Genomic DNA, 23,708 nt, shown 5'->3' on the forward strand with positions numbered 1-23,708 from the left:
AGGGAGGGAGGAAGCGAGGGAGAGAGACTGACAGAGAGAGAGAGGAAGGGAGGGAGGGAAAGGAGAGGGAGAGGGAATGGAAGGGAGAGAAAGAGAGAGAGAGAGAGATAGAGAGCCAGAGAGAGAGACAGAGACAGAGGGAGATTTTAAGAATGATAAAGAAGAGGTCAAAGTTAGCATAGAGGATGTCCTAGTGGTATATCCTTGATCTGATGCCTTTCAATTTTTTTAATCAATGATTTGAATGAAGACACATATGGCAATGCTTATCAAATTTGTAGATGACATGGGGCTATGAGAGAAAACAAACATGTGGGATAACAAAACTGAGATTCTAGGATCATAGATTTAGAAGGAAGGGAACTCAGAAGCCATTTTGTTCAAGTTCCTCATAGTAAAATTAAAAAGCTGGGGAAAGGGAACGCTGGAAATGTTAAGGTCACACAGGGAATAGAGGGTAGAATTGGGATCTGAACACAAGTTGCCTGGCTCCAAAGCCAATTCTCTTTCCACTGTGCTAGACCATACCATCTCAGATTTTCTAAAAAATGTCTTAGGTTAGAATGGTGAAATACGTTTCAAATGGAAAATCTTATGTCTGGATCAAAAAGCCAGCTGCTGAAGGATGGGAGGGATGAAGAGGCATAGCAAGAATTAAGCTCCAATGAAAGCCACAGAGAGATTTTAGTGTACTGAGAGCTCCATGGCAACAAACTGCATGTTATAGCAGGCAAAAAAAAGCAAACCCAACTTGTAAAATGTGAACATACTGTCCAGAGCCAGGGAGGTGATGACATTCCTGGATCAGACCATAACTGGAACTGTGGGCACTATATTTTAGAAATAAAAAGACTGGGAAGCAAAAAGCCTGATCAGAGAGTGACATAGATGATGAAGATTGGTGGAGGGATAGAGGTATTGTAATTAGGAAGAGGGAAATAGCAAAGCACTCCAGGACCTTTGCCAAGATAACCCCAAATGGGGTCACAAGGATTCAGACACGAGTGAAATAAATTAACAAATTAAACAAAAAAAAACAAATTAAGAAGAGAAGAGTTGGGAGAGACATGATGGTTATCCACACCAAAGAGTTAAGTCCTTCCAAGGATGTCATGGTTTATAGATATTCCCAAAGCCAACCATCCTTTGAAAAGGTCCTTATTTTCAATAACTGGGTACCTTTGGCATTTATTGTAGTATGTGACTCTAGGCTCACACTTGTATTGGTATTATAAAGGTCTGGGTTAAACTTTAAAATAGATGGTAAAGAACATGAAGCCTATAACTAGTTACTAGAGAGTCAAATAAAAAAGAAAAGAAAACAGAAAACAGAAAACCCATCCCCTTGCAAAGGAGAAGCATTCTAGGTTATTAGAGGGATAGGCAACCTTCTTTCTATAGGTTCATAGTCTGTGGAGATCACCAATCAGCCACTGAAGTCAGACAGATTTGAGTGCCTCAAGAAGGGACATCTACTTAGCCACATAATCCTGTCCAGGGAAGAAGATGGGCTGTTCATGTGCTGAGAATAAGGAAACGCTGATGCCAGCCTGTGTACTTTACTATTATACCCTTGATGGAAAAGAATGAGGAAGACCATCAGCATATTAGATGGACCTATTTAGAAAACTTGGAATCCTGCTGGCCCCTGATATGGCAGCCAAGGAGAGTGGAAAACCAGCCATTGTAGGAGTTCCCAAATCAAGCCTTCTGAAGAAAAGAGGAGAAACCCTATGACCCCAGAGGTAGAGGAGTATTAAGGCACATGGCCACAATGCAGAACAGCAAACCTGACCCTTGCTCTCCACTACAACTATCCACTGAAGTTTAAAGAAGGGGGAGAGCAGTATAAAGTGGTGACAGGATTAGACCTGTACCTATACCTGTAGGAAGATCATTCTGGCAAGTAAGTGGAGGATGGACCATAGTGGTGACAGACTTGAGGCAGGGAGACCAACAAAGAAAGTATTGCAATAGCCCTGGTGTGAAGGGACCAGGACTTGCCTCAAGAGAGGTTGCAGTATGGGAAGAGGTTAAATTCCTCGAAATCCTTCCACAGTGCCTGTTGCAGGCACTCTCTAGAAGATTTTCTCTACTTTTAAGTCATTTCTATTTCCTGATTTTTGTTTCATTTAAAAACTATGATTTATCTTAACATCTTTTTTGATGCAGAGTTAGATGTGTGCAAAGAGTGCAATAGAGGATGCCAGTGAATAGTGGGAAATACATAGAATTCAAACAAGACAGAGAATTGTACCTGAAACCAAAATAGCTAGTCATCCTAGCTTGGTGGATCCAAGCTGAAAGTAAGAAATAAATCCAATGATTTTAATTTTTAATTTTTTATTAATGTTGCAAAATCTAAAACCAAACTCTATCTAGGCTTTTTCCTTCCCTTGCCTTGTGCTAAAAAACAAGTGATTACCAAACCAACTTCAAATGTAGCATAGAACACAGGCACTTCAGGGAATCTCTGAGCAAGGATTGGACCAAGAAAGAGGAGGTCACATCTTCAAGGCTACCTGGGAAGTGCAGCCAAGCAAGAATTTCAAAGGTGGGAGATAAAGCTCTCACACAGTCAAACCTTGCCTCACAGAGATAACTGGACATTCAGAAGCTAACTGAAGGAGTTTACACTCAAGTTCATTCTGAAACAGATTGTGTTCCTTTTCTAGGTCAGTTTCTCTATTGAGAGATCAACACTGCATGCCTCTGAGAAAAGCCATTTGCATCTCAAAATGACATGATATCAAATCTGGGGTGAATGCTGGCCTTATGAAATGAGAGCCTCATTCCATTTGTCATTCACTGAATATATTAGTAGGATATTTTACAAGTATAAGGGCATAGATTATTATTAATGTTTCATTCTACAATGAAGCTTTGTGACTATCCTGTGGAGAAGAAAATAGCGGGGGGGGGGGGAGGCTCATAGTGCAAAGGAAGTAGGAAATAAGTGAAAACCACTTTAAAGAAATGAACACAATTATAGTTCAGGGCCTGAAAACCAGCCTTTTCAGATACCTGGAAAAATGTATAGACTTTTTACACTATGTTGTCTCCTTTTGACCTTTTAATTTTAAGGTAGAAAGAATGAGATGGGTGGAGCTAAGATGGCAGAGTAGAAACACAAAGTTGGTGTGAGCTCCCACTCCAATCACTTCCAAGACATGTAAAAAAATGACTCTAAACAAATTTTAAAGCTACAGAACCCAGAAATTGACAGAGAGAAACAAATCTCCAGCTGAAGGCAGCCCAGCAGGCCAACAGGAAAGGTCTAATGCACCCCAAGCTGGGAGCTGAGCACAGTACCACATGAGCAACTCTGTTCCAGCTACAGGGTGGCCCCGATCAATGGCAGCTGGAGCAGATTTCAGGAGAGTGAATCACCACCAGTGGCAGTTTCTAGACTTTTCAACCCATAAATGCCAAAGATAAAGTAAAAGGTCAGTGTGGAACTCTGTTAGAACAGGGGGACAGAAGAGTGCAACTGGGCCCCTGTCCCCAGGGCAAGAGGTGGCAGAGACATGGCAGTGGCTGCAGCTGCTGCTGCATGGCTGCTTCTGGAGCTCCTGGACTGCAGATTGTAGGGGAACCAAACCACCATTCAGAGGGTAATTGCCTTTGCTTTAACCTGCTTGGATCTGGGTCACAGTCATGGTTGGTGGTCCTAGGGTGTGTGGCCAGTGTGCCAGAACTTGTGGGGGCTGCAGAGACAGCACCTTCCTAATAGCTCTGGCAGCTGAAAAAACTCTAGCAATTTGGGGCACAGCTCTCTGGAATCTGGAAGCAGAGTTCTACCATGGCAAAAAGCTCAGAAGTCAAGTAATTGACTGCCAATATGAGCAAGCAGAGGAAACATAATCCGACCATAGATTCATTTTTGGGGGACAAAAAGGATCAAAGCACGGAACAAGAAGAAGACAATGAAGTCAAAACTCCTGCATCAAAAGTTTCCAAGAAAAATATGAACTAGTTACAGGCTACGGAGGAGCTCAAGAAGGATTTTGAAAATCAAGTAAGGAAAGTGGAGCAAAAAATGGGAAGAGAAATGAGAATGATGCAAGAAAATCATGAAAAGCAAGTCAACAGCCCACTAAAGAAGACCCCAAAAAATACTGAAGAAATTAACACCTTAAAAAATAGACTAACTCAAATGGCAAAAGAGGACCTAAAAGCCAATGAGGAGAAGAATGCCTTAAAAAGCCAAATTGGCCAGATGGAAAAGGAATTTCAAAAACTCAGTGAAGAGAATAATTCCTTCAAAATTAGATTGAAGCAAATGGAAGTTAATGACTTTCTGAGAAATCAAGATACTATTAAAACAGATGCAAACAAATGAAAAAAATAGAAGGCACTGTGAAATATCTCATTGGAAAAACCACTGACCTGGAAAATAGATCCAGGAGAGATAATATAAAAAGTATTGGACTACCTGAAAGCCATGATCAAAAAAGAGCCTAGACACCATTTTCCAAGATATTATCAAGCAAAATTGCCCTGATGTTCTAGAACCAGAGGGCAAAATAGAAATGGAAAGAATTCACTGATCACCTCTTGAAAAAGATCCCCAAAAGAAAACTTCTAGGAGTATCATAACCAAATTCCAGAGTTCCCAGGTCAAGGAGAAAATATTGCAAGCCGTCAGGAAGAAACAATTTGAGTATTGTGGAAACACAATCAGGATAACACAAGACCTAGAAGCTTCTACATTAAGGGATTGAAGGGTTTGAAATGATATTCCAGAGGTCAAAGGAACTGGGATTAAAACCAAGAATCACCTACCCATCAAAATTGAGTATAATGCTTCAGGGGAAGATATGGTCATTCAATGAAATGGAGGACTTTCAAGCATTCTTAATGAAAAAACAAAGCAGAACAGAAAATTTGACTTTCAACTACAAGAAACAAGAGAAACATGAGAAGGTAAATAGGAAAAAGAAATCATAAGGAACTTATTAAAGTTCAACTATTTACATTCCTACATGGAAAAATGATAATTGTAACTCATAAGACTTTTCTCAGTATGAGGATAGCTAAGGGAATGTATATGTGTGTGTGTGTGTATAAGAGGGTATATGTGTATATAAATATTTATGTGAATGTGGGCATATGTATGTACACGTATACATAGACAGAAGGCACAGGATGAACTGAATATAAATGGATGATATCTAAAAAAGCAAAATTAAGAGGTGAGAGAGGAATTTATTGGAAGAAGGAGAAAGGGAGAGAAAAATCAGGGTAAATTACAGAGGCAAGAAAGAGACAAGAGAAAACTGTTACAACTGAGGGGAAGAGCAGGAAGGTGAAAGGGAAGGGGACAACCTTACTCTCATTGAATTTGGCTTAAGGAGGGAATAATATACACACTCAATTGGGTATCTTACTCTACAGGAAAATAGGGGGGAAGGGGATAAGAGGGGGGATAAGAGAAGGGAGGGCAGATTGGGGGAGAGGGTAGTTAGAAGCAAACACTGTTGAAAAGGGATAGGGTCAAAGGCGAAAACAATAATTGGGGGGTGGGATAGGATGGAGAGAAATATAGTTAATCTTTCACAATATAACTACTATGGAAATGTGTGGGTTAGGAGGGAAGTAGGGAAAAAATCTGGAACTCAAAATTTTAAAAACGAATGTTTAAAAAACATTTTTTACAGGCAACTGGGAAATAAGATATATATATAGTTACGGGGGTAAGAAATCCATCTTACCCTACTAGAAAGTTGGGGGGGGCGATGGGGGACGATATAAGAGAGAACAGATTGGGGGAAGGGGTATTCAGTAGGCTTGCTATGTTGGGGTAGGGGGTAGCGGAAAGACAGGGAGAAAAATTTGTAACTCAAAATCTGGAGGAAATGAATGTTGCAAACTAAAAATAAATAAATAAATTGGAAATAAAAAAAAAGAATGAGATGGTGTAGACGGGAGCAATGAAAATAATTAAATGACTAGAAAATAGAACCTGTAAAGTAACACTTGTGATGAAATTCTTTCCTCGGGAGAAGAGAAGGCCAAGGATTACCAATTTTCAATAATATTGTGAAGCACTTTGCTTTGCTTCTAATTGTAGACATAAATGGGACATCAGAAGAGCAACACTGACAGGTCAGGAGCTTAGATATTGGGTATGTTCATTCAATGCTGCAGAGCCTATCTTCTGGGAAATGGATCCACTGAGGGACAACTTTTGAATCCTTCATAGCCCAAATAAAGAGACACAGACAAGCAGATCCCTAAAGTGAATTCTCTCTTTCACAAATATAAAAGCGATAGGAAGGCTCCCATAGGAAGAGAAACCTAGTTCATATGGGCAAATGGTATTCAATGAAACGATGACCATATAATTTTTTTATAATATAGAGGTCTGTCCAACATCATGCAATACTACACCTGTTCCTTAGAATTAAGCATTTCTTTTGCCACATTTTGCTTTCCTGATCAGCTTCAGTTTGAAGGCTGAAAAAAAAAATGAAAAGGCTTAAATAGTTTACTCAACAAAATCGAAGTTGGTTTTGTTTTGAAATGATGAAATGATTTAAAATACCATTTTAAATGTTTCCTCTGTGTCTCCATAATCTTCTTCAGCTTTTTGACTTGAAACTCCAGTGACTGTTTACTGTCTATTGCTTCTCTCCATATTAGATCGTCCTTCTAATACAACCAAGAATTAACCTAATTAACTCAACCACAGTAAAAAGGCTGAAGAACTACTCAGAAATAAGATGGGTAAAAATATCTAGGCACCAGAAAAAGGTGGACATAAAGTCTTTTTGCAGGGAAATAACAGGATATCTATCGGTTATCTGGTCTCAGCCTTCATGTCTTTATTCTCAGTGTGGTGGTGTTACTTCCTCCTAGAGGAATCTTCATTTTAACAGGGGGAAAAGACAAAGAAATGACTCTGTAATGGTACAATTTTAGTTATCAGTGAATGGGAAAGGGGAGAGGGGACATTATTTGGGTCACTATTCTATTCATAAAGTTAGCCCTCAGTGCAGTTAGTGGTATTTCTGTCTTTCTCTAGAACTTTCTAATAAAGACAGCTATGTTACTGATGACAATGAAAGTAATACCTCCAGTCTTCTCCGTTCACTTTTTCCCGCTGGTGTTCCTTCTTTCATAAAACCTGGTAATGTAGCTTCTTTCATCCCAACTCTTGACTGACAAAATAAAAAAATAAACTGAGATAAATATTGTAGTTTCAGATGAACACTGAGGTCATCTCTTCACAGTTCCAGAGAAAGTCTGATAATTCATGCCAAAGACAGGCTGAATTGTCTCAATAACTAACCTGATCTTGGTCATAGAAAATATATAAGAATTTGACTTCCAAAACTCAACATCTTCACCACATTTTTGAAGTTTGACCAACAAGACATACTGAAACCCATAGTTGGCAATGCCTCTTCTTCCACACTTACTTGTTTCAAAAAAAACCAGTATCATCACAGCTGTTGGATGAAGTTCATCTTCCTGCTCCACGCACTACCTGGCTCCCTATTGTTCAATCTAGATTTCTGGTTTCTTCCAGCTTCTTGGCTCCTGCCGGCTCACCTGGCTTGGATCTGCTATTCATCTCTACTGCTAATATTTGCATACACTCTACTGACTGTTCATCATCCCAGTTTTCATGTATTGTTCTACCTTAACCTATAATTTTGAGGCATTTCCCAGGGTTAGACCGTCACCTCTATTTTTCCTTGGGTCTCCTGGTCTTTACTTTCAGACCTACTTCCTAATTCATTGCTACCTAGTGAGACACATATGATATCTCGAAGCAACAAAAGGGCAGGACCAAAGTGGGAGAAATATGGTTAAATGACTGCTAGGGAGCATTGGATTAATGATATGGGCCCAGATCCTGGCCACATGTAGATTTTTCCTATTGCCTGCAGGTGGACTGATTCTCCCTTGTCATTAGGGCTCAGAACAATTGCATTTGGTCATCCCTTATCTTTGCTTTCCCACTCCCCTCTACAGCCAGGTTAATTTCCTGCCCCCCTCCCAATATAGCTCACCTATGATTACCCTCCTCTTTAACAATAGCCTACCTAGTCCTTTCTGGAATTAAATCTTACCCCTACAGGAAGCACAGAGAAGTTTTTCTGACTGGGAGTAGAAAAAGGTCTCAGTCTCAAGTTTTCTTTGCTGTGTCTATAGTCTGAATACTTTATCTTATCTCCTGATTGTCTGGACTGTTTGACCCAGTGCTGATCTTATGGCCTTCTATGCTCTCAGATTCCCACAGATCTCCTGCTTCCCCAGTGCCTCCTGAGTCTTTGGTCTTCTTCTTTCCCTTGCTCTTTGACATCATTATCATGCTGGTCTGACCTCTGCCATCTTTTTCCTGTTCTCTGATTCCAGAGTGCCTTGAATGACCGCCTCTATTCTGATCCATTGCTTTTCGCAGGCCCCTTGCCTGCCTCTACTTTGGACTACTACTTACCTGACTCCAAACCTTTTAGGGACCTGTGACCACTGACTGCCATGGTCCCATCACCTCTGACACAGGCACAACCAAGAAAATCAGGAAGGTCTCCGCAGGTGCCATCAAGGATGCAATTGGCACCTATCTCATGACACAGCCATCATGAACTAGTCCTTTGGTCCATGGCCCAGTGAACCAAGCTGTTCCAAGCACGTACACATCCCAGGGGAACACAAAGAAAGACTGATGGTAAAAGCCACCAGGAAGCCAGATTTCTCAAAACCAGAATGGTATAACTCTGCCAACATGATGTCTTACTTTTCAAGCTGTCCCTCCTATCAGCACACTCAGCAAACATATTATAAAGGCAAATTTAGCAAGACCAACCCCAAAGTCAAAGCTTTCCTTGATTTTATATACTGTTTTTGGCTGCCTTAGAGTGGCAGAGGGGCTGAAGGCCATACCACAACTTCTGGGAGTAGCAGCAATTTCTTGCTCCCATAGATCAACTGCTCTCTTTCTGCTTGACCATGGACATGGCATCCCTAGCTCTATTTTGACCCTTGGGATTGATTTCCTACCTCCTGCACAGCTGACTTATGACCCCTGCTTCTCTCTTAACAGCCAACTTTTCTTGGCACATTCTTTGCTCCCTACATTGCCACTTTGGTTCTCCTGCTATCAGTCCTCGGATTGGCAGTTCTAAAGGAATATACTGGGGATTCCTAGGATCATTAAAGACCTAGAAAATAGCACTTTAAATCGTCTAGGGTCTCCCCACCGATTCCCCTAGGGAAATGAGATATAGGGCTGCCTCTGATCTCTTGGAGTCACACTTGGCTAAAAGAAGACAGCTTAAGAGACTTGATCCAATAATGTCCAAGCCCAGCAGCATCCTTTATTCACTATCTTCCCATTCTCTTTGCTACACTTTAAGGGAAGCAACTATAGAACAGTGGTGACAGCACTAGCTTGGAAATCAGGAGACCGGGGTTCTAGCTTTGGATCTGCCACTAACTGCATTGGAAAATTTCCCCAGGTCTTAGTTTCCTCATCTTCCAAATGAAAGGGCTGGACTAGATAAACTACAACATCCTTTCCAATTCCAACACTCTACAAGTCTATTATTGACTCAAGACTCATAAAGTCATTGAAGAGTGAATGAGTTACTGGGATTTGTCACCATCTGACTCCCGGTAAGGTAGCATAACTTCAAGGAATTACAGAGGTGGGATTATTCACTGTACGTACACTACTACATACCTAGAAGAGACTATGAGTAACAACTCTCCCTGTGTTAATAGAGGGAACTGTGCTGGATTTTTAAAAATAATTTCAACCTATGGAAATTGCAGGGGAGGAGGGAAATAATCTGATCCATCTCATAATCAACAAAAATTTGGGATCTCACTGTACCCAAACAACATTAGTTGCTGAAAAGATGTGATCCTATCTCAATTGAGTTTGCCATAGAGGAGGAAGCCCTTTCCCTCAACTCCAAATCCCACCTCTCTCCCCTGCTCCCAGACTTTTTAGCAGTGGTTGATCCCATGACTTGAGAGCAGAGGACACAGTCTTTGAATTGATGTTCTGGAGAACCCAGGAAGGGTTTAGTTGCCTTATAATTATTAAGAGACAGCATGGTTTAAAGGAAAGAATACAGGAGAAAGAAGGTCCAATTCTTCACCCCCAACTTTATCACTAACAGATCTTTTAAGCTAATCAGGGGAAATAACTCAACCTCTTCAAGTCTCATCCATAAAATGGTGGGGCTAGATTATATGATCTCTATGATGCCTCCTTCTGGCTCGGGAATTGATGGTTTCACATCTACAAAAGTCTTTGTATCTGATCAGATATACAGTGGAACAACTCCCAGTTTATTCTCCCTCTTCCCATATCCAGCTTAATGCCATATCTCAGCTGTAGCTAGTAGAGTCTACAGCAGATCAATATCTAGCTTCCAGCAAATAATTATCCAAGCTCCCTTATAGCACTGATATTTTTACAAAGACCTAAAATGTTCCTTGAAAAAAAAAAAGACCCAATCCATGTGCAAACAATAATTGTATGCTCTTCTGTTGGAACTAAAATTTCAATGTAATTCTATCAAGTTCATTTCCCCCATTCCCTCTAAGCCATGGTTCTGTTTTATCAGCTGCTGACATTCCATGTTCTCTGGAATACGCACACTGGTCTCTATGTGATCAGTTCATTGACAGGTGCAAACAGCTGACAATTGAACAACAGGTAGAGGTGATAATAAATAGAGATATTAGCTGATATAAAAAGACGACTTTATTAACTAGGAAGAAGGTAAATAAAATCAAGAATTCAGGACGATGACTCAGCAATCCATTTCCTAAACATCTATTAACTGACTTTTCAAGTCCCTTGAGTGCATAAGATAAAACATATCTATGAAATTTTAGTTATTTGGGAAATGAACGCTATGGTTTCTAAATTTTGTGAAGCTTAATGAAGTAGAATAATTTTCATTGAGTAGAGAGCCACAGAATAGATGATCTCCCTTCCTATCCCTTTATTTCCTCTCTTTCTGTAAATTAGTTCAATCACTAAATTTTCCCTCAGAATTTGGCTAAATATTCTATTTTACTTTTTCAAGAAGGATCAGTGATTTCATCAGTATGAGGAAATCCTGGTAAGAGAATTCCCTCCACCAATGCATATAGAAACTTGTGTATGACTTAGTAGGTGAGTCCTGGGAAGTTGCCTTAACATTTGTGGGTTAAGTAACTCATTCAGTCAGTATCAGAGGAGTGATCTGAACCCAGATTCTCCTGATGCCAAACCCAGTCTGGTAGTCACTATGTCATATTATCTCAATGTCTCACTAACTGACCCAAAATCAGAAATAAAATGTTTTTTAAAACATTTTTGATATTTTTAGATCTAAGAAAAATATTTTTAAAAACATAAATGCTTAGGTTGCTTTGGAATCAGTTTATAACAGAGGCCATCCTCTAAGACTGGGACAATGACAAGTCATGGTCTGTACTGTTAATGAATGACATTAACATGGTAAAGGGACACATATATCCTAAGCATCTCTTCTTTCTCCTTCTGATGATCAGTGCAATTGACATATTATGATTTTTTCCCTATATTTCTGCAAACATCCCCTTTATTCACATTGTGCCCAATTATGATTAATAAAATAAATAATATAACTTACCATTGTTGTCAATGGTTCACTCAACTCCCTTTAAGTTCTTGGAAAATAACACTATTAGAATCATTTTTTTGCCTCATCATTCCAACCCCTAAGCCCTTCTGTAAGCAAATGTTTTCTCTTTAACTGCCAGTTAATCAATGACTATTTCAGAAAGCTTATTACTTCCCATTACCATGTCAGGTGCTAAACAGACTACAGAATAAGTAGAAAATGTGACAACCTGTTCTCAACCAGTTTACAATCTGTTTGGTAAGGAAAGGCTTATGAAGATGAAACAATTGGAGAATAATATATAAGGCAATTGGTAATCAATACTAAATCACAAGGTACAGCCCCAATTGCTGTCCTGGCTCTGCTTATTTGAGGTGGCACCAGTACAACATCATACTCAAGAAGACATGTCATAGAACATGCTATTATTGATTAGAAGATGATACTTCCCCCCAATAGTGAAGATGAACTGCAGGTATGTCTCTGTGTGAATGTTATACACTAGAAAAAATGTCCAGAGAAAAGGGATGGGAGATTCTGTACTCTTTTTTGATTCTTTGATGGATTTGCACTCTCAATCCATGTGGGCACTCCCTCCAACAGCCTTTCATCCATGCCTGTCCACTTCCATGCCTTCCAAATTCCAAGAGAGATTATCATGGGCCTTGAGGAAATTGAGGCATAATGTAGAGAAATTCAACAACCATTTATAAAGCGGCATGTCATGGGGCGGCTAAGTGGTGCAGTGAATAGAGCACCAGCCCTGGAGTCAGGAGAACCTGCGTTCAAATCTGGATTCAGACACTTAACACAAAAACTAGCCTTGTGACCTTGGGCAAGTCAATTAACCCCAATTTCCCTACCTTCCTCCCTCCAAAAAATAATAAAGTGGCATGTCTCAGACACTAGGCTAAGCCTCTCAGGACATGAAGATAAAAAAATGACATGTCTTCCTGCCTCCCAGGAGTATAACTGGTGCGGTGGGGAGGAGAAGGATGAATATATTCAAATAAATATGACATGTTTACTGTAACAGGGAGTTTGTTTTTGCTTCATTCTCAATTGGAGTGGAGAAGCAGGATTTTGCTGACTGTAAAAAATAAAATATGATTAAAATAATGTTACTGAAATTATTATTTTTTATTATTAAAAACAATGACTTAGATATAATGTGATAAGGACAAAGGAGAGATCTGGGCAAAATGTTAAAAGGAAATTTGAGAAGGAAGAGATTTTAGCTGGGGAGGGGGAAAGAGCTCTGGAGAAGCTTCATCTCAAGGTGGCACCTGAGTCTTAAAGGAAGAGAAGTATTTCAATAAATGCAGTTATCACTACTAATAATACTTGGAGAAGATTTGAAGCGACTGGATCTTAAACTCACATATTACATGGAAACATATGGCTCCTCCTGAACTGGACACATCTATGTAAATTTAAAGCCGGGATTCTTAATCTGGGTTCTGTGAATCATGTTTTCCAATATTTTATAACTCTTTCAATATAACTGGTTTTCTTTGTATTTTGTTTCATTCATTAAAAACAATTCTGAGAAAAGTTCCCTAGAGGGGCCTATGACACACAAAAAAAGGTTAAGAACCTCTATTTTAAAGTATCTAAAGTCTGAGTCAATAAAGTCATATTGCAGTCATTAAAAAATAAAAAATTAATGAAAATGATTATGAGATAATTATTATGTCTGTTTTGGGAAAGGGAGGGGAATTCTTCACTTCATGCTATCATTCATACAAAGAGAGAGACGTAGAATGAATCCTTCAAGAAGGTGTAATGAGTGTTTCCTCAACAGATTTAGAGAAAATAGAAATAGAGAAAAGTAGCTTCATTGGTCGCTAAATTGTAGTAGCAACTGCTCTAGGTCTCACACTTTGGTGGGGAGGGGACTGGTATTAGAGAAAATAAGCATTTGGGGGCGGCCAGGTAGCACAGCGAGTAAGAGCACCGGCTCCAGTGTTGAGAAGACCTGGAGATCGAATCCCGGGCTCAGACACTTAGCACCCACCCAGAAATAACTGGCCGTGTAACCTTGAGCAAGTTACTTAACCCCAATTGCTTAGGGGCAGCCAGGTGGCTCGGTGAGTAAGAGCACTGGCTCCAGTGTCGGGATGACCTGGATCAAATCCAGGCTCAGATACTCAGCACCACACCCAGAAATAACTGGCCGTGTAACCTTGAGCAAGTTACTTAACCCCGATTGCTTTAAAAAAAAATAAGCATTTGGCAGTTGGGCAGTGACTCATAGAAGAAACCTTAGGTGGTTCAAGAAGGAGGTAGGTTCTTTGGTGCCTGGAGACTCAGAAGATGAACCGTCTCCAGCTACTGGAAGATCCATCATGTGTAAGAACAGTTAAGACTAACTCAGTTTAGCCTATATGGCAGAACAAGAATCAGAGCGGGTGGAAGCTGGAGAGAAACGGACTGAGGATCAACACAAGGGAAAACTTCCTAACAAGTAGAGTTACTCTATGAGTAGAATGGGGATGGAATGAATTCTCCTTTTCTGGAGGTGTTGAGGACTCTTAGTTAGGGACAGCTTGGAGTACTGAGTCTTTGAGATTCTGTGGTTCTGAATAGAAAGAAAAAGATATGGAGCTTACATAGAATCATATATTCAAAGCAAAGTGGGACACACACACACACCCTCCCCCCACACCCACACACCCTCTCCCCCCACACACACGCACACACCTTTCCACCTGTCCTAGATGCTCTTCTGAACCTGGGAAACTAAGGGTGTTTTTACCATGATTACTCACCCTCAATTCTCCCTTCCTTATGCTTTACAATTTGTCTGACCTGATGCCTTTAGCAGGTATTACAAATTACAATTGTATTACAAATGACCAGAAAGAAACTTAAGTTTAAAAAAATACACATCCAACAAGGCAATGTCACATCTGACCAAAACAGAAAGCTACAGTAACCTGAAGTTTTTTAATGATTTTTTTCCCAAAATTCCAAAACAAGGTTGCAAGAATTCAACTTGTGATCATAGTCCATAAAATTCTTGATACTGGGCAAAGAAAACTTGCTTTAAAATGTTTTTTTTTTATAGTTCCCAGTTAAATTAAAAAGGAGAGAAGGAATGTGATACTGCCTTATCTTTTTAAACTGGTATAATGTATTTGAAGATTTTGATATTTTATTAAATTTTTTCAATCCAATATTGATTGAAAATATGACTTTCATCTACCACTGAACTATCCAACTATAATTCTGTATAAAGTAAAAAATCACTTTTCAAATTCCTCCTCTGTGAAATGAGGAGATTAAGTGATCTCTAAAGTCCTTTCTAGATTCGAATCTATGATCCCAGGAGTTCAATGAGCTCCTAAAAAAAGTATTTCTCAGATTCTGACTGTTAATCTTTAATAACTGAGACACAAGCTGAACATATATATGCATGTATGTGTGTGTATGTGCACACTCACATAGATTTGGAAGTTATCATTTTTGCTATACAACAAAAATCCAATCTGCCTGCCTATAACAAAGCAAATTTTCCTGTGTAAACACAATCTGCACAAGGTGAAAGCCCTTCAGAAAGTCTTTGGAATTGCTGCAGGTGTCTGGTACTCATCTATATATTATTCAACCTAATCAGTGTTGCAATATAAACACTGAACAAAATGACAGTTAACATCACAACCGTGTGTTAACAGCAATAGTTTGCTTTTCCCGGTGAAGCCAAGAGGAAAAAAAAAGCAATCAGAAAGAAATAATATGGCCTAATTTGTGTTATTTCACTCTCTGAAGGAACTAATCTTCCACTTCATTAACATTCTAACAATATAAGAAAGCTGTGAATAGAAAGGATAGCACATTACAGTCTCCAAAGCACTTTCTCTCCATCCATTTGCCCCATAATACAATTTCCTTTTCACTACAATACAAGAGGACAAGATGACCTGTACTGATCATAAGAGAGAAATAGCCTGGCCCAGGGGACGAAGTGTCAGGCCTGGACATTCACTAGCTGTGTGACCCTGAGAGAGTCACTTAACTTCAGGCAACTCTCTAAGACTCTAAGTTAGAGATGAACTACACTCTGCAGGTGGGTGCTTCCCTAACAATGAAGTCACAGATTCTAATGTACAGACAAGGCATGAAATCAAAACTAGAAAAGGAGAGGTGGAAGGATGAAGTGAAAAGGGGCAAAGTCCTGGGAATCTGGAGATCTGGGTTCTAAGTGTGGATCTGCCCTACACTAGTTCTTTGTTCTAAAGGAGATTGGAGATGGTTATTATGAACATGACAGCTTCAAGAGGTCAGGAAAGTGAATTCTGCAGCCAATCTGTTCAGCATTGAGGATCAGAAAAGTCAGGAGCTAGCTTCAGTGTTCCTATCAGTGACAGTGCAGAAGCAGATTCATCCACAAGAGATGGTGATATTTGGATGTGAACCACATGGGACTCATACTATGTAGAAACTACATTCAATCTGGGCATACTCTCCCTAGGGACCAAGGGGGTATGGTGGTAGAGGAGAAAATATGTTCCTCGGGTGTTTCTATTTCTATTCTTGCTATTAAAGATACAGGTAAATATATCTTTTTTAAAAAGCTAATCAATGTGAATTAATTAAATAAAACTGGAATGTTAACTGGCAACTGACAATAGGGGTGGTAGATGGGGAAAGAGGGGAGGACACAATGAATTGGGACTTCAGCTGATAGCATAAAGAAAAATACCATCTAGGAGACAGAAACAAGATGGAAAACTAGCAGGAAGGAGTCCAGTGAGCTTCTGCCCCTCTCTCCACCCTAACTTCCCTGCCTAAATCCTCCCCCAGATAGATCTGGATTTAGTCTAGATACATCTGACCAAAGACTGATGGGGAAATTCAAGAAAAATATCACAGTGAGCCATTTTCCCAATGCACTTCAGTAGAGGGAGACAGGCCTGTGGACACTGAATATGGGCTATGGACCAGAGTTAATATGCACAGCACTCCAGTATCCAGGCAGAGGCTGTGCCCCAGGACAAGTGGAGGCCCCAGAGCCACATCAGGGCACCACAATGGGAATGGGTGCCATCTGGCAGCTCTGTAACCCACTGCCCAATTCTGGCTCATAGATCCAGGGTAGAATGAGGAGAGGACCTGCACCCAGGAGTGGCTTTCTGGGATAAGGAATGGTGACAAGTCCTAGGCTATGTAGAGAGAGAAGCAAGCAGCAGTGGTGTGGTTCAGATTACAGGAGGGGAGCAGCCACAGTTCCAGCTTCTAGCTCAGTCTGAAACTGCAGGAGAATAACCAGGAATTCCAGGTCCAAGAGAAATCTATAGTTCTGTCACCCTGAGCCAGCGGAGTTTCCAGCTGGCTGACAGGGGCCAAGTCCAGAAGCAGTTTGCTTTTGCTCAGAGACTTCAGATCAGGGGGCAACAAGAAGACTTGTTGGTCCACTTGGGGAGCACTGAAAGCATACAGGTCCTGGTCCTGGACCGTGCCTGAGATCCTAAAATAACACAATACTCTATACCCCCTCAAAAAAACAACAACTGATCTAACCCTTAGGACCTTCCCTCCTTAACATCATGTCCTGTCAGGAAGAAGACTGGAAGAATGAGCAAACAAATCAACAAAAAGAATTCTAGCATACAAAGCTATCATGCTCAAGACACAAACCCAGAAAAAGGGAATGCCTCCAAAATGTCAATAAGAAAAGTCTCAAATAAAAACACGGCTTGGGCCCAAATTCAACTAGAATTCCTGAGAGATGGAACAAGAATTAAAAGGGAGTTTAAAATATTTTTATAAATGAAATGAGAGTGCTAGAAGAAAAAAAAAACTGGAAAAGAAATGAGACCTATATTAGAATAATATCGGACCTATATTGGAATAGAAATCAGCAGTTTGGCAGAAGAAGCAAAGAAACTTGCCCAAGCAACAAACTTCCTCAAAATTAAAATGGACCAAATGGAAGTTGATGACTCCTTGAGACAACAAAATATTAAAACAAAGTCAAAAGAATGAAAAAAAAGGAAAGTAAGATGTGGCATAGGAAAAATAACTGACCTAGAAAACAGATAGAGGAGAAGAAATCAAGAGTCACTGGACTATTTGAATGCCATGACCAGAAAAGGAGCCTAGACATCATATTTCAGAAAAGAAATATTTAAATAAAACTGCCCAGATCTCTTAGAACCAGAGGATAAAGTATTGGCAAGAATCTACCAGTCACCTTTTGAAAGAAACTCTCAAATAAAAACTCCAGGAATATGGTCAAAATCTAGAGTTTCTAGGTCAAAGAAAAAAAATACTGCAAGCAGCAAAAAGGAAAGGATTCAGATATTGAGAAGTCACATTCAGAACCACACACAACTAAGTAGCCATTACTATAAAGGAGCAGAGAACTTGGAATATGATATTCTAGAAGTCAAAGGCTATGAGTTTACAGCCAAGAATAATTTACCCAGAAAAACTAAGTATAATCCTAGCAGGCAAAAAATGGATCTTTAATGAAATAATTGACTTCTATGCATTCCTGATGAAAAGACCAGAGTTACATAGAAACTTTGATGTTCAAACATAAGAGTTAGTAGAACCAAAAAAGGTAATGGTGAATAATCCACCATGAGGGACTAAACAAACATAAAGTGCTTACATTCAAAGGCAGGGAGATAATATATGTGTCCCCTTTGGTCACCCTCCAAAATAATAGAAGGAATCTATTTAGATAAGGTCTGGGAGTGGTTTTGTTACATCTTGCTCTTAAGAGAATGGAAAAAGGAGGGAAGAGGAATATCCTGAGGAGTGAAGGCTAGGAATGGAAAGGAAGAAAATCACACAATTAAACTGAGTAAGTAGACATCTGTATAAAACTAGGAAGAGAGAGTGGAGAGAGTGGCTGACGCTTGAATCTCCTTTTTATCTGAACTTGTCAAAGGACAGAAGAATACTCACACAGTTTGGTACAGAAATACATTTCACTCAATAGGGAAAAGAGGAGCAAAAGGAGCAAGGGTTCAGGAAGGGATTAGCCCTAAGCAAAAAAAAAAGAGTCAACAAGAACAAAAAACCTCTAAGGATGTACAAAAATATTTATGGCTCTTTTTAGAGTTGGTAAAAAAGTGGGAACCTGAAAGGGTATCTATAAATCGGGATGTAGTTGAAAAGTTATGATATAGAAATGTGCTGGAATACTATTGTATTGTAAGAAGTCAAAGGCCATGGTTTCAGAGAAAACTGAGAAGAGTTGCTTGAACTGGTGCAGCGAGTGAACAGAACCAGGAGAACAATTTATACAATGACCACAACATGGTAGAGGCAAATAACTTAGAAAGAATTAGAGACTCTGATCGACATTAATGATCAACCACCATTCTAGTAGACTAATGACAAAATGTGCTACCCATCTCCTGATAGAGAAATGAAGGCGTCAGAGCAGAAAATGAGATATATAGATAGGGATATACTTACATGTAGCTATAGTTGTATTTTTTTTTAACATGACCTGTGAATTTGTTTTTCTTGACTATGTATGTTTGTAATAGAGATTTGTTTTCTTTTGTTCTCAATTGGGAGGCAGGGACAGTAAAGAAGGTAGATTTTTGCTAATTGACAAATCCATCCATATATATATATATGTATATATATTAAAGGATCTTAGTTATTTACTAATTTTCATCATACTAAACAATTTACCTTGTGCTAAGAAAAAAATTTAAGAACTACAGGGTAAGAGTGATTTGATACTCATGTAATTCCTTTCACCTAGAAAGGCCTCCCAACTGTAGAAATCTAAGTCTTTCCACATTCTGCACTTACATCTGTATCTCTAGCTATGACAGGGTTTTTTTAACCTTATCTGAATCATGGACTCCTTTGTCAGTTGGGTAAAACCTATGGACCCATTCTCAGAATAATGTTTTTAAATGAATAAAGTAAAAATAGGTAGAAATTGCAAGGAAACCACTTATATTAGAATACACTTATCAAAAGAGGCAGCTGGGTGGCAGCCTGGAGTCACGAAGACTCATCTTCCTGAGTTCAAATCTGGCCTTAGATTCTTTTTAGCTGTGTGACCCTGGGCAAGTCACTTTACACTTTGCCTCAGTTTTCTTATCTGTAAAATGAACTGGAGAATGAAATGGCAAACCACTTCAGTATTTCTGTCAACAGAACCCCAAATGGAGGTCACAGAGAGTCAAAGATGATTGAAAAACGACTAAATAAGACTCATTATGGATGAACTGAAGGTTCTCTCATAGTATATTAATTCCTTGGTCATTGGACAGAGTATGTTAAAAATATTAATAATAATGTTTACTTGCATCATATTCCATTATAACACTGCTATTAGTGTAAAAGAGTTAGGGGATTGCAGAAGATTTGAGAGCTATTTTGTAATTTTATCTGTTTCATGGGTGACCAGGCCCATACAGTTCAGTACCTAGCCGGCAGTCTTTGGGTAGCATGCCTTTCCAAAATACCATCAAACACTGGAATCATATTCCAAGTCTTTCTGGCTTGATAGCTGCTAGAAACCAGACTAACTAGTTGACAAATTTCTTCAGAGGAAAAATATATATCTCCTGAGAATTTAATGCAACTTTGTTGTACAAAACCTCCATATCTCAAGTATCTTAAGGGTATCAAAAAGCAAACTTTAAACAAAAACACAATGTCCAAATACAGTTTTTGCTTTGTGAGCCATTTTGTAAATTTAAATAAGTCACTAGTGTTTATAATATTTTTTCAGACTAACTAAACATTCCATTTATCTCTCAGCATGTGCTCTATTCCCACCAAATGACATAGGTTTCTGAAAATAAGTATGATTAAGTAGTTAATGACTGATGTAAAAAGTCCCTGAACCAAGTTCACTAGTTGGTGATCAGCAAATGTTTAATATTCTAAAACTCCACTAAGATACTTTTTACTGGACCAGCTACTTATAAATGATAAACATTTACAAAGAAATAAATAGAAAATTAGAAGTACAAAAATTAAGTAGAATCTGCACACTCTATGTAGTGTGCAGGATAGGAAATTTTTTGCAAGGGTTAGGGAATTATGCTCTATTCTTAGAAGATAATTTAATATAGTATAATAATCATCCTTTTTAGTAAACAGAAGATGATTAGCTCTTCAGGACGAAGGTAATTAACATAATTTCACATATTAACTTCTCACTATTTATTGGTACACGGAAATATGTAACTACAGTTTAGAGATATCGAGACAATAATGCTGAAAGTTATAAATAAAAGTAGACTATTCAAATCTTCAGAATTTTTAGTCATAGCCTGTTAGCCCTTTTCCTTAGAGTACTAAGAAATCCCTAAAGAAACATTTAAAAGATCTTATGTATAAATATACTTTTGTTGATATATATAATTTATTTTTGTCGATAAATTCTCTAATGTTTTTCTTGGGGAAAGGAGAGGCCATTTGTCATTTGTAGCCTTAAAGAACAGCCTGGGGGCGATTAGGAGTCAAATGACTTGTCTACAGTCACAGAGTCATATGTATCAAAGGTAGGCTTTGAACTCAGATCTTGACTCCAAGGCCCGTCCTATGCTTGCTACACCATACTGCCTCTTGGTCTCACATAGTCTCTTAATCTGGACTTGTGAACTTTTTAAAAAATATATTTCGATAACTGCATTTTAATAGAATTGGTTTGTCCTTGTCTACTTAATACATTTATGTCTACTTAATATGTGTAGTCTACTTTATACATTTAAAAACATCATTCTGAGGAGTTCAAAGGCTTCACCAGACTCCCCAACTGAACTTAGTCATTTCTGAAAATGATGTTGAGAAGCTTTTCAATCTTACCTAGACACTAGCAGTTGGACTTAAATTCATGAATTTTTTCAAAGTAAAAGTATCTGAGGTTGAGAAATAAAGTACAGTATGTGGCATGTAATATGGTAGAAAGAACAGTTTTCTTGGAATCAGAAGACCTGTGTTGGAGTCTGTTCATCTCTACCCCTTACTAGCTGTGTGACCTTGGACAAAAAATGTCTTTGAGCCTCAGTTTCCTCATTTATAAAAGGAGAGCTAATATTAGCATCACAGAACCAAGAGGAAAATGCCTTTTAAATTGCAAAGTGATGTATAAATGTGAATTATTGCTATTATTTTCCTAATTTCTAACAAGGATTCATGCTTTTGCTGTTCGGTCACATCAGTTGTGTCTGACTGTCTTGGCAGAGATATCGAACCTTCTTCAGCTCATTTTGCAGATGAGGAAACTGAGGAAAACAGGGTTAAGTGAGTTTCTAAGGGTCACAGAGCTACTAAGTGTCTGAGGCCACATTTGAACTCAGATCTCCCTGACTCCAGGCCCTGTACCACCCAGTTGCCTCTAACAAAGATAAACTGTTGCAATTATTATCTTTAGTAACAACAGTGGTAAACTTTTTTCATATGTGACTTGATAATACTCTTTCAGTGGAAACTCTCTGTTCATGACCATATCCTATAGCTTTTGCTACAAATAAACCCAAAGCAGTTTGTGGAGTCACTGGACATTATTGGGCTGGTGGGGTTCTGGTGGTCCAGGGCAGAGTGGGGAGAGGAGCTAATCTGTCTCCAACAGTACATTGGAGGAACTGAACCCCCATATGCCCAATTGGCATGATATGCTAGAGAGTATATCAAGTACTATTTTCTCCTACGAGAGGCAGTATAATCTAGTGTATACAGAACTGGCCTTGGGGTCAGAAATTCAAATTCTACTTCTGATATATACTGGCTCTATGCCCCAGTTGACTCTCTACGACTCTTAAATTGCAGAGCCTACATTGGTAGAAGGGCTTTCCCCACCAGGAGTTCCCTACCTCCCTCCCCCCCGCCAAAAAAGTTCTGATATGAAATAATCTAAAGATGTGGGGAAATATTTGCATATAACAACAATTTTCAAAAGCCACTTAATAGAAGTTATTTTTACTTTCATGACTTTTTTCTTTAAAAAAATTTTTTTACACTGAAAGGCCTGTTTTACTGTTTCCCCAATAGGCATAAAAATGAACTTTCTGCTGATTTAAAAAAAAGCAAACAAACATTTCTCATTAGACCCAAATGAGACATTTCCATGACATTTTGAAGAAACCAAGCTTAAAAATTAAAAAGTGAATATTCAATATATGGGAAACAATGAACAAACAAAGGGCCCAAACTCTGGCTCCTTCCCTTTCTTCTTTTCTCCCTCTTAAGTCCCTCTCAAGCTCTGTGCTTGGCCCTCTCTTGTCCCCTCAGATGCCCTCTCTCAGACAATCTTACCTTGTCTCAGAGTTTCAGCTACTGTCACTTGCAGAAGATTCTCAAGTCGACACACTTTCTCTCCTGATTCTCTCCTAACTTAGCTCCAGATTCACAAGTCCAATAACTGTCTAGCAGGTTCCCTCTGTGTGTCTTCTTGTAACCTCAAGCACAGTGTTGTCCAAAAGGGGACGCTTTCTCCTTTGGAGTCAGTCCTCAACCCCAATTTCCCAAGTCTGTTAATGGCACCATTTTTCTCATGGTGATGCAGGCTTGAAAAATCAGATCATCTTCAGCCTTTCCTCCTTCCTCATTGCTCCTACCCATATGCAGCCAATTGCTAGATCCTGTTCATTCTACCCCTTAACTATCTTTCATGTTCGTTCTGACTTTGCATTCCAACTCCCACCATTCTAGTGGCATTCTAGCATCCAAGGCAGCTGTAGGAAGAGGAGTACTGGACTTGGATCAATGGACTTGGATTCAAGTTCTAGCTCTGATAGTTCAGGGCTATATGACTGTGGGCAAGTCACTTGACTTCCTTCAAACATCAGTTTTCTCATTCATAAAATGGGGATGATGCCATTTGAACTGTCTACTTCACAGAGCTGTTGTGATTCTAGTGCTTTGTAAACCACCTGTTGTTGTTCAGTCGCGTCCCACTCTTCATGACCGTATTCAGGATGTTCTTGGCAAAGACACTGAAGTGGTTTGTCATGCCCTTCTCCTGCTCCTTTTATAGATGAGGAAATTGAGGCAAACAGGCTTAAGTGACTTGCCCAGGGTCACGCAGCTAGGAAGTGTCTGAGGCCAAATTTGAACGGAAGCTTTCGGACTCCACTGCACCAATGAACTGCCCAGAGG

General features: G+C 39.2%; 1 protein-coding gene across 1 annotated transcript in view; it reads right to left on the reverse strand.

The window, feature by feature from the left end:
* Positions 1-23,708, reverse strand: part of CUNH10orf67 (chromosome unknown C10orf67 homolog) — a 111,077-nt gene that overhangs the window by 33,199 nt on the left and 54,170 nt on the right. Inside the window, exons 12-16 of the mRNA XM_069086120.1 lie at positions 17,059-17,088; positions 8,450-8,572; positions 7,692-7,753; positions 6,548-6,654; positions 6,394-6,459 (exon numbers count right to left, since the gene is read on the reverse strand). Of these exons, the coding sequence (XP_068942221.1) occupies positions 6,394-6,459; positions 6,548-6,654; positions 7,692-7,753; positions 8,450-8,572; positions 17,059-17,088 (388 nt within the window). The remainder of the gene's footprint in view (positions 1-6,393; positions 6,460-6,547; positions 6,655-7,691; positions 7,754-8,449; positions 8,573-17,058; positions 17,089-23,708) is intronic.

Source organism: Petaurus breviceps, unplaced genomic scaffold (assembly GCF_028583685.1).
Source record: "Petaurus breviceps papuanus isolate PSGF00001 unplaced genomic scaffold, PetGlider_PUasm1.0 178, whole genome shotgun sequence".
NCBI classification, from domain to species: Eukaryota; Metazoa; Chordata; class Mammalia; order Diprotodontia; family Petauridae; genus Petaurus; species Petaurus breviceps.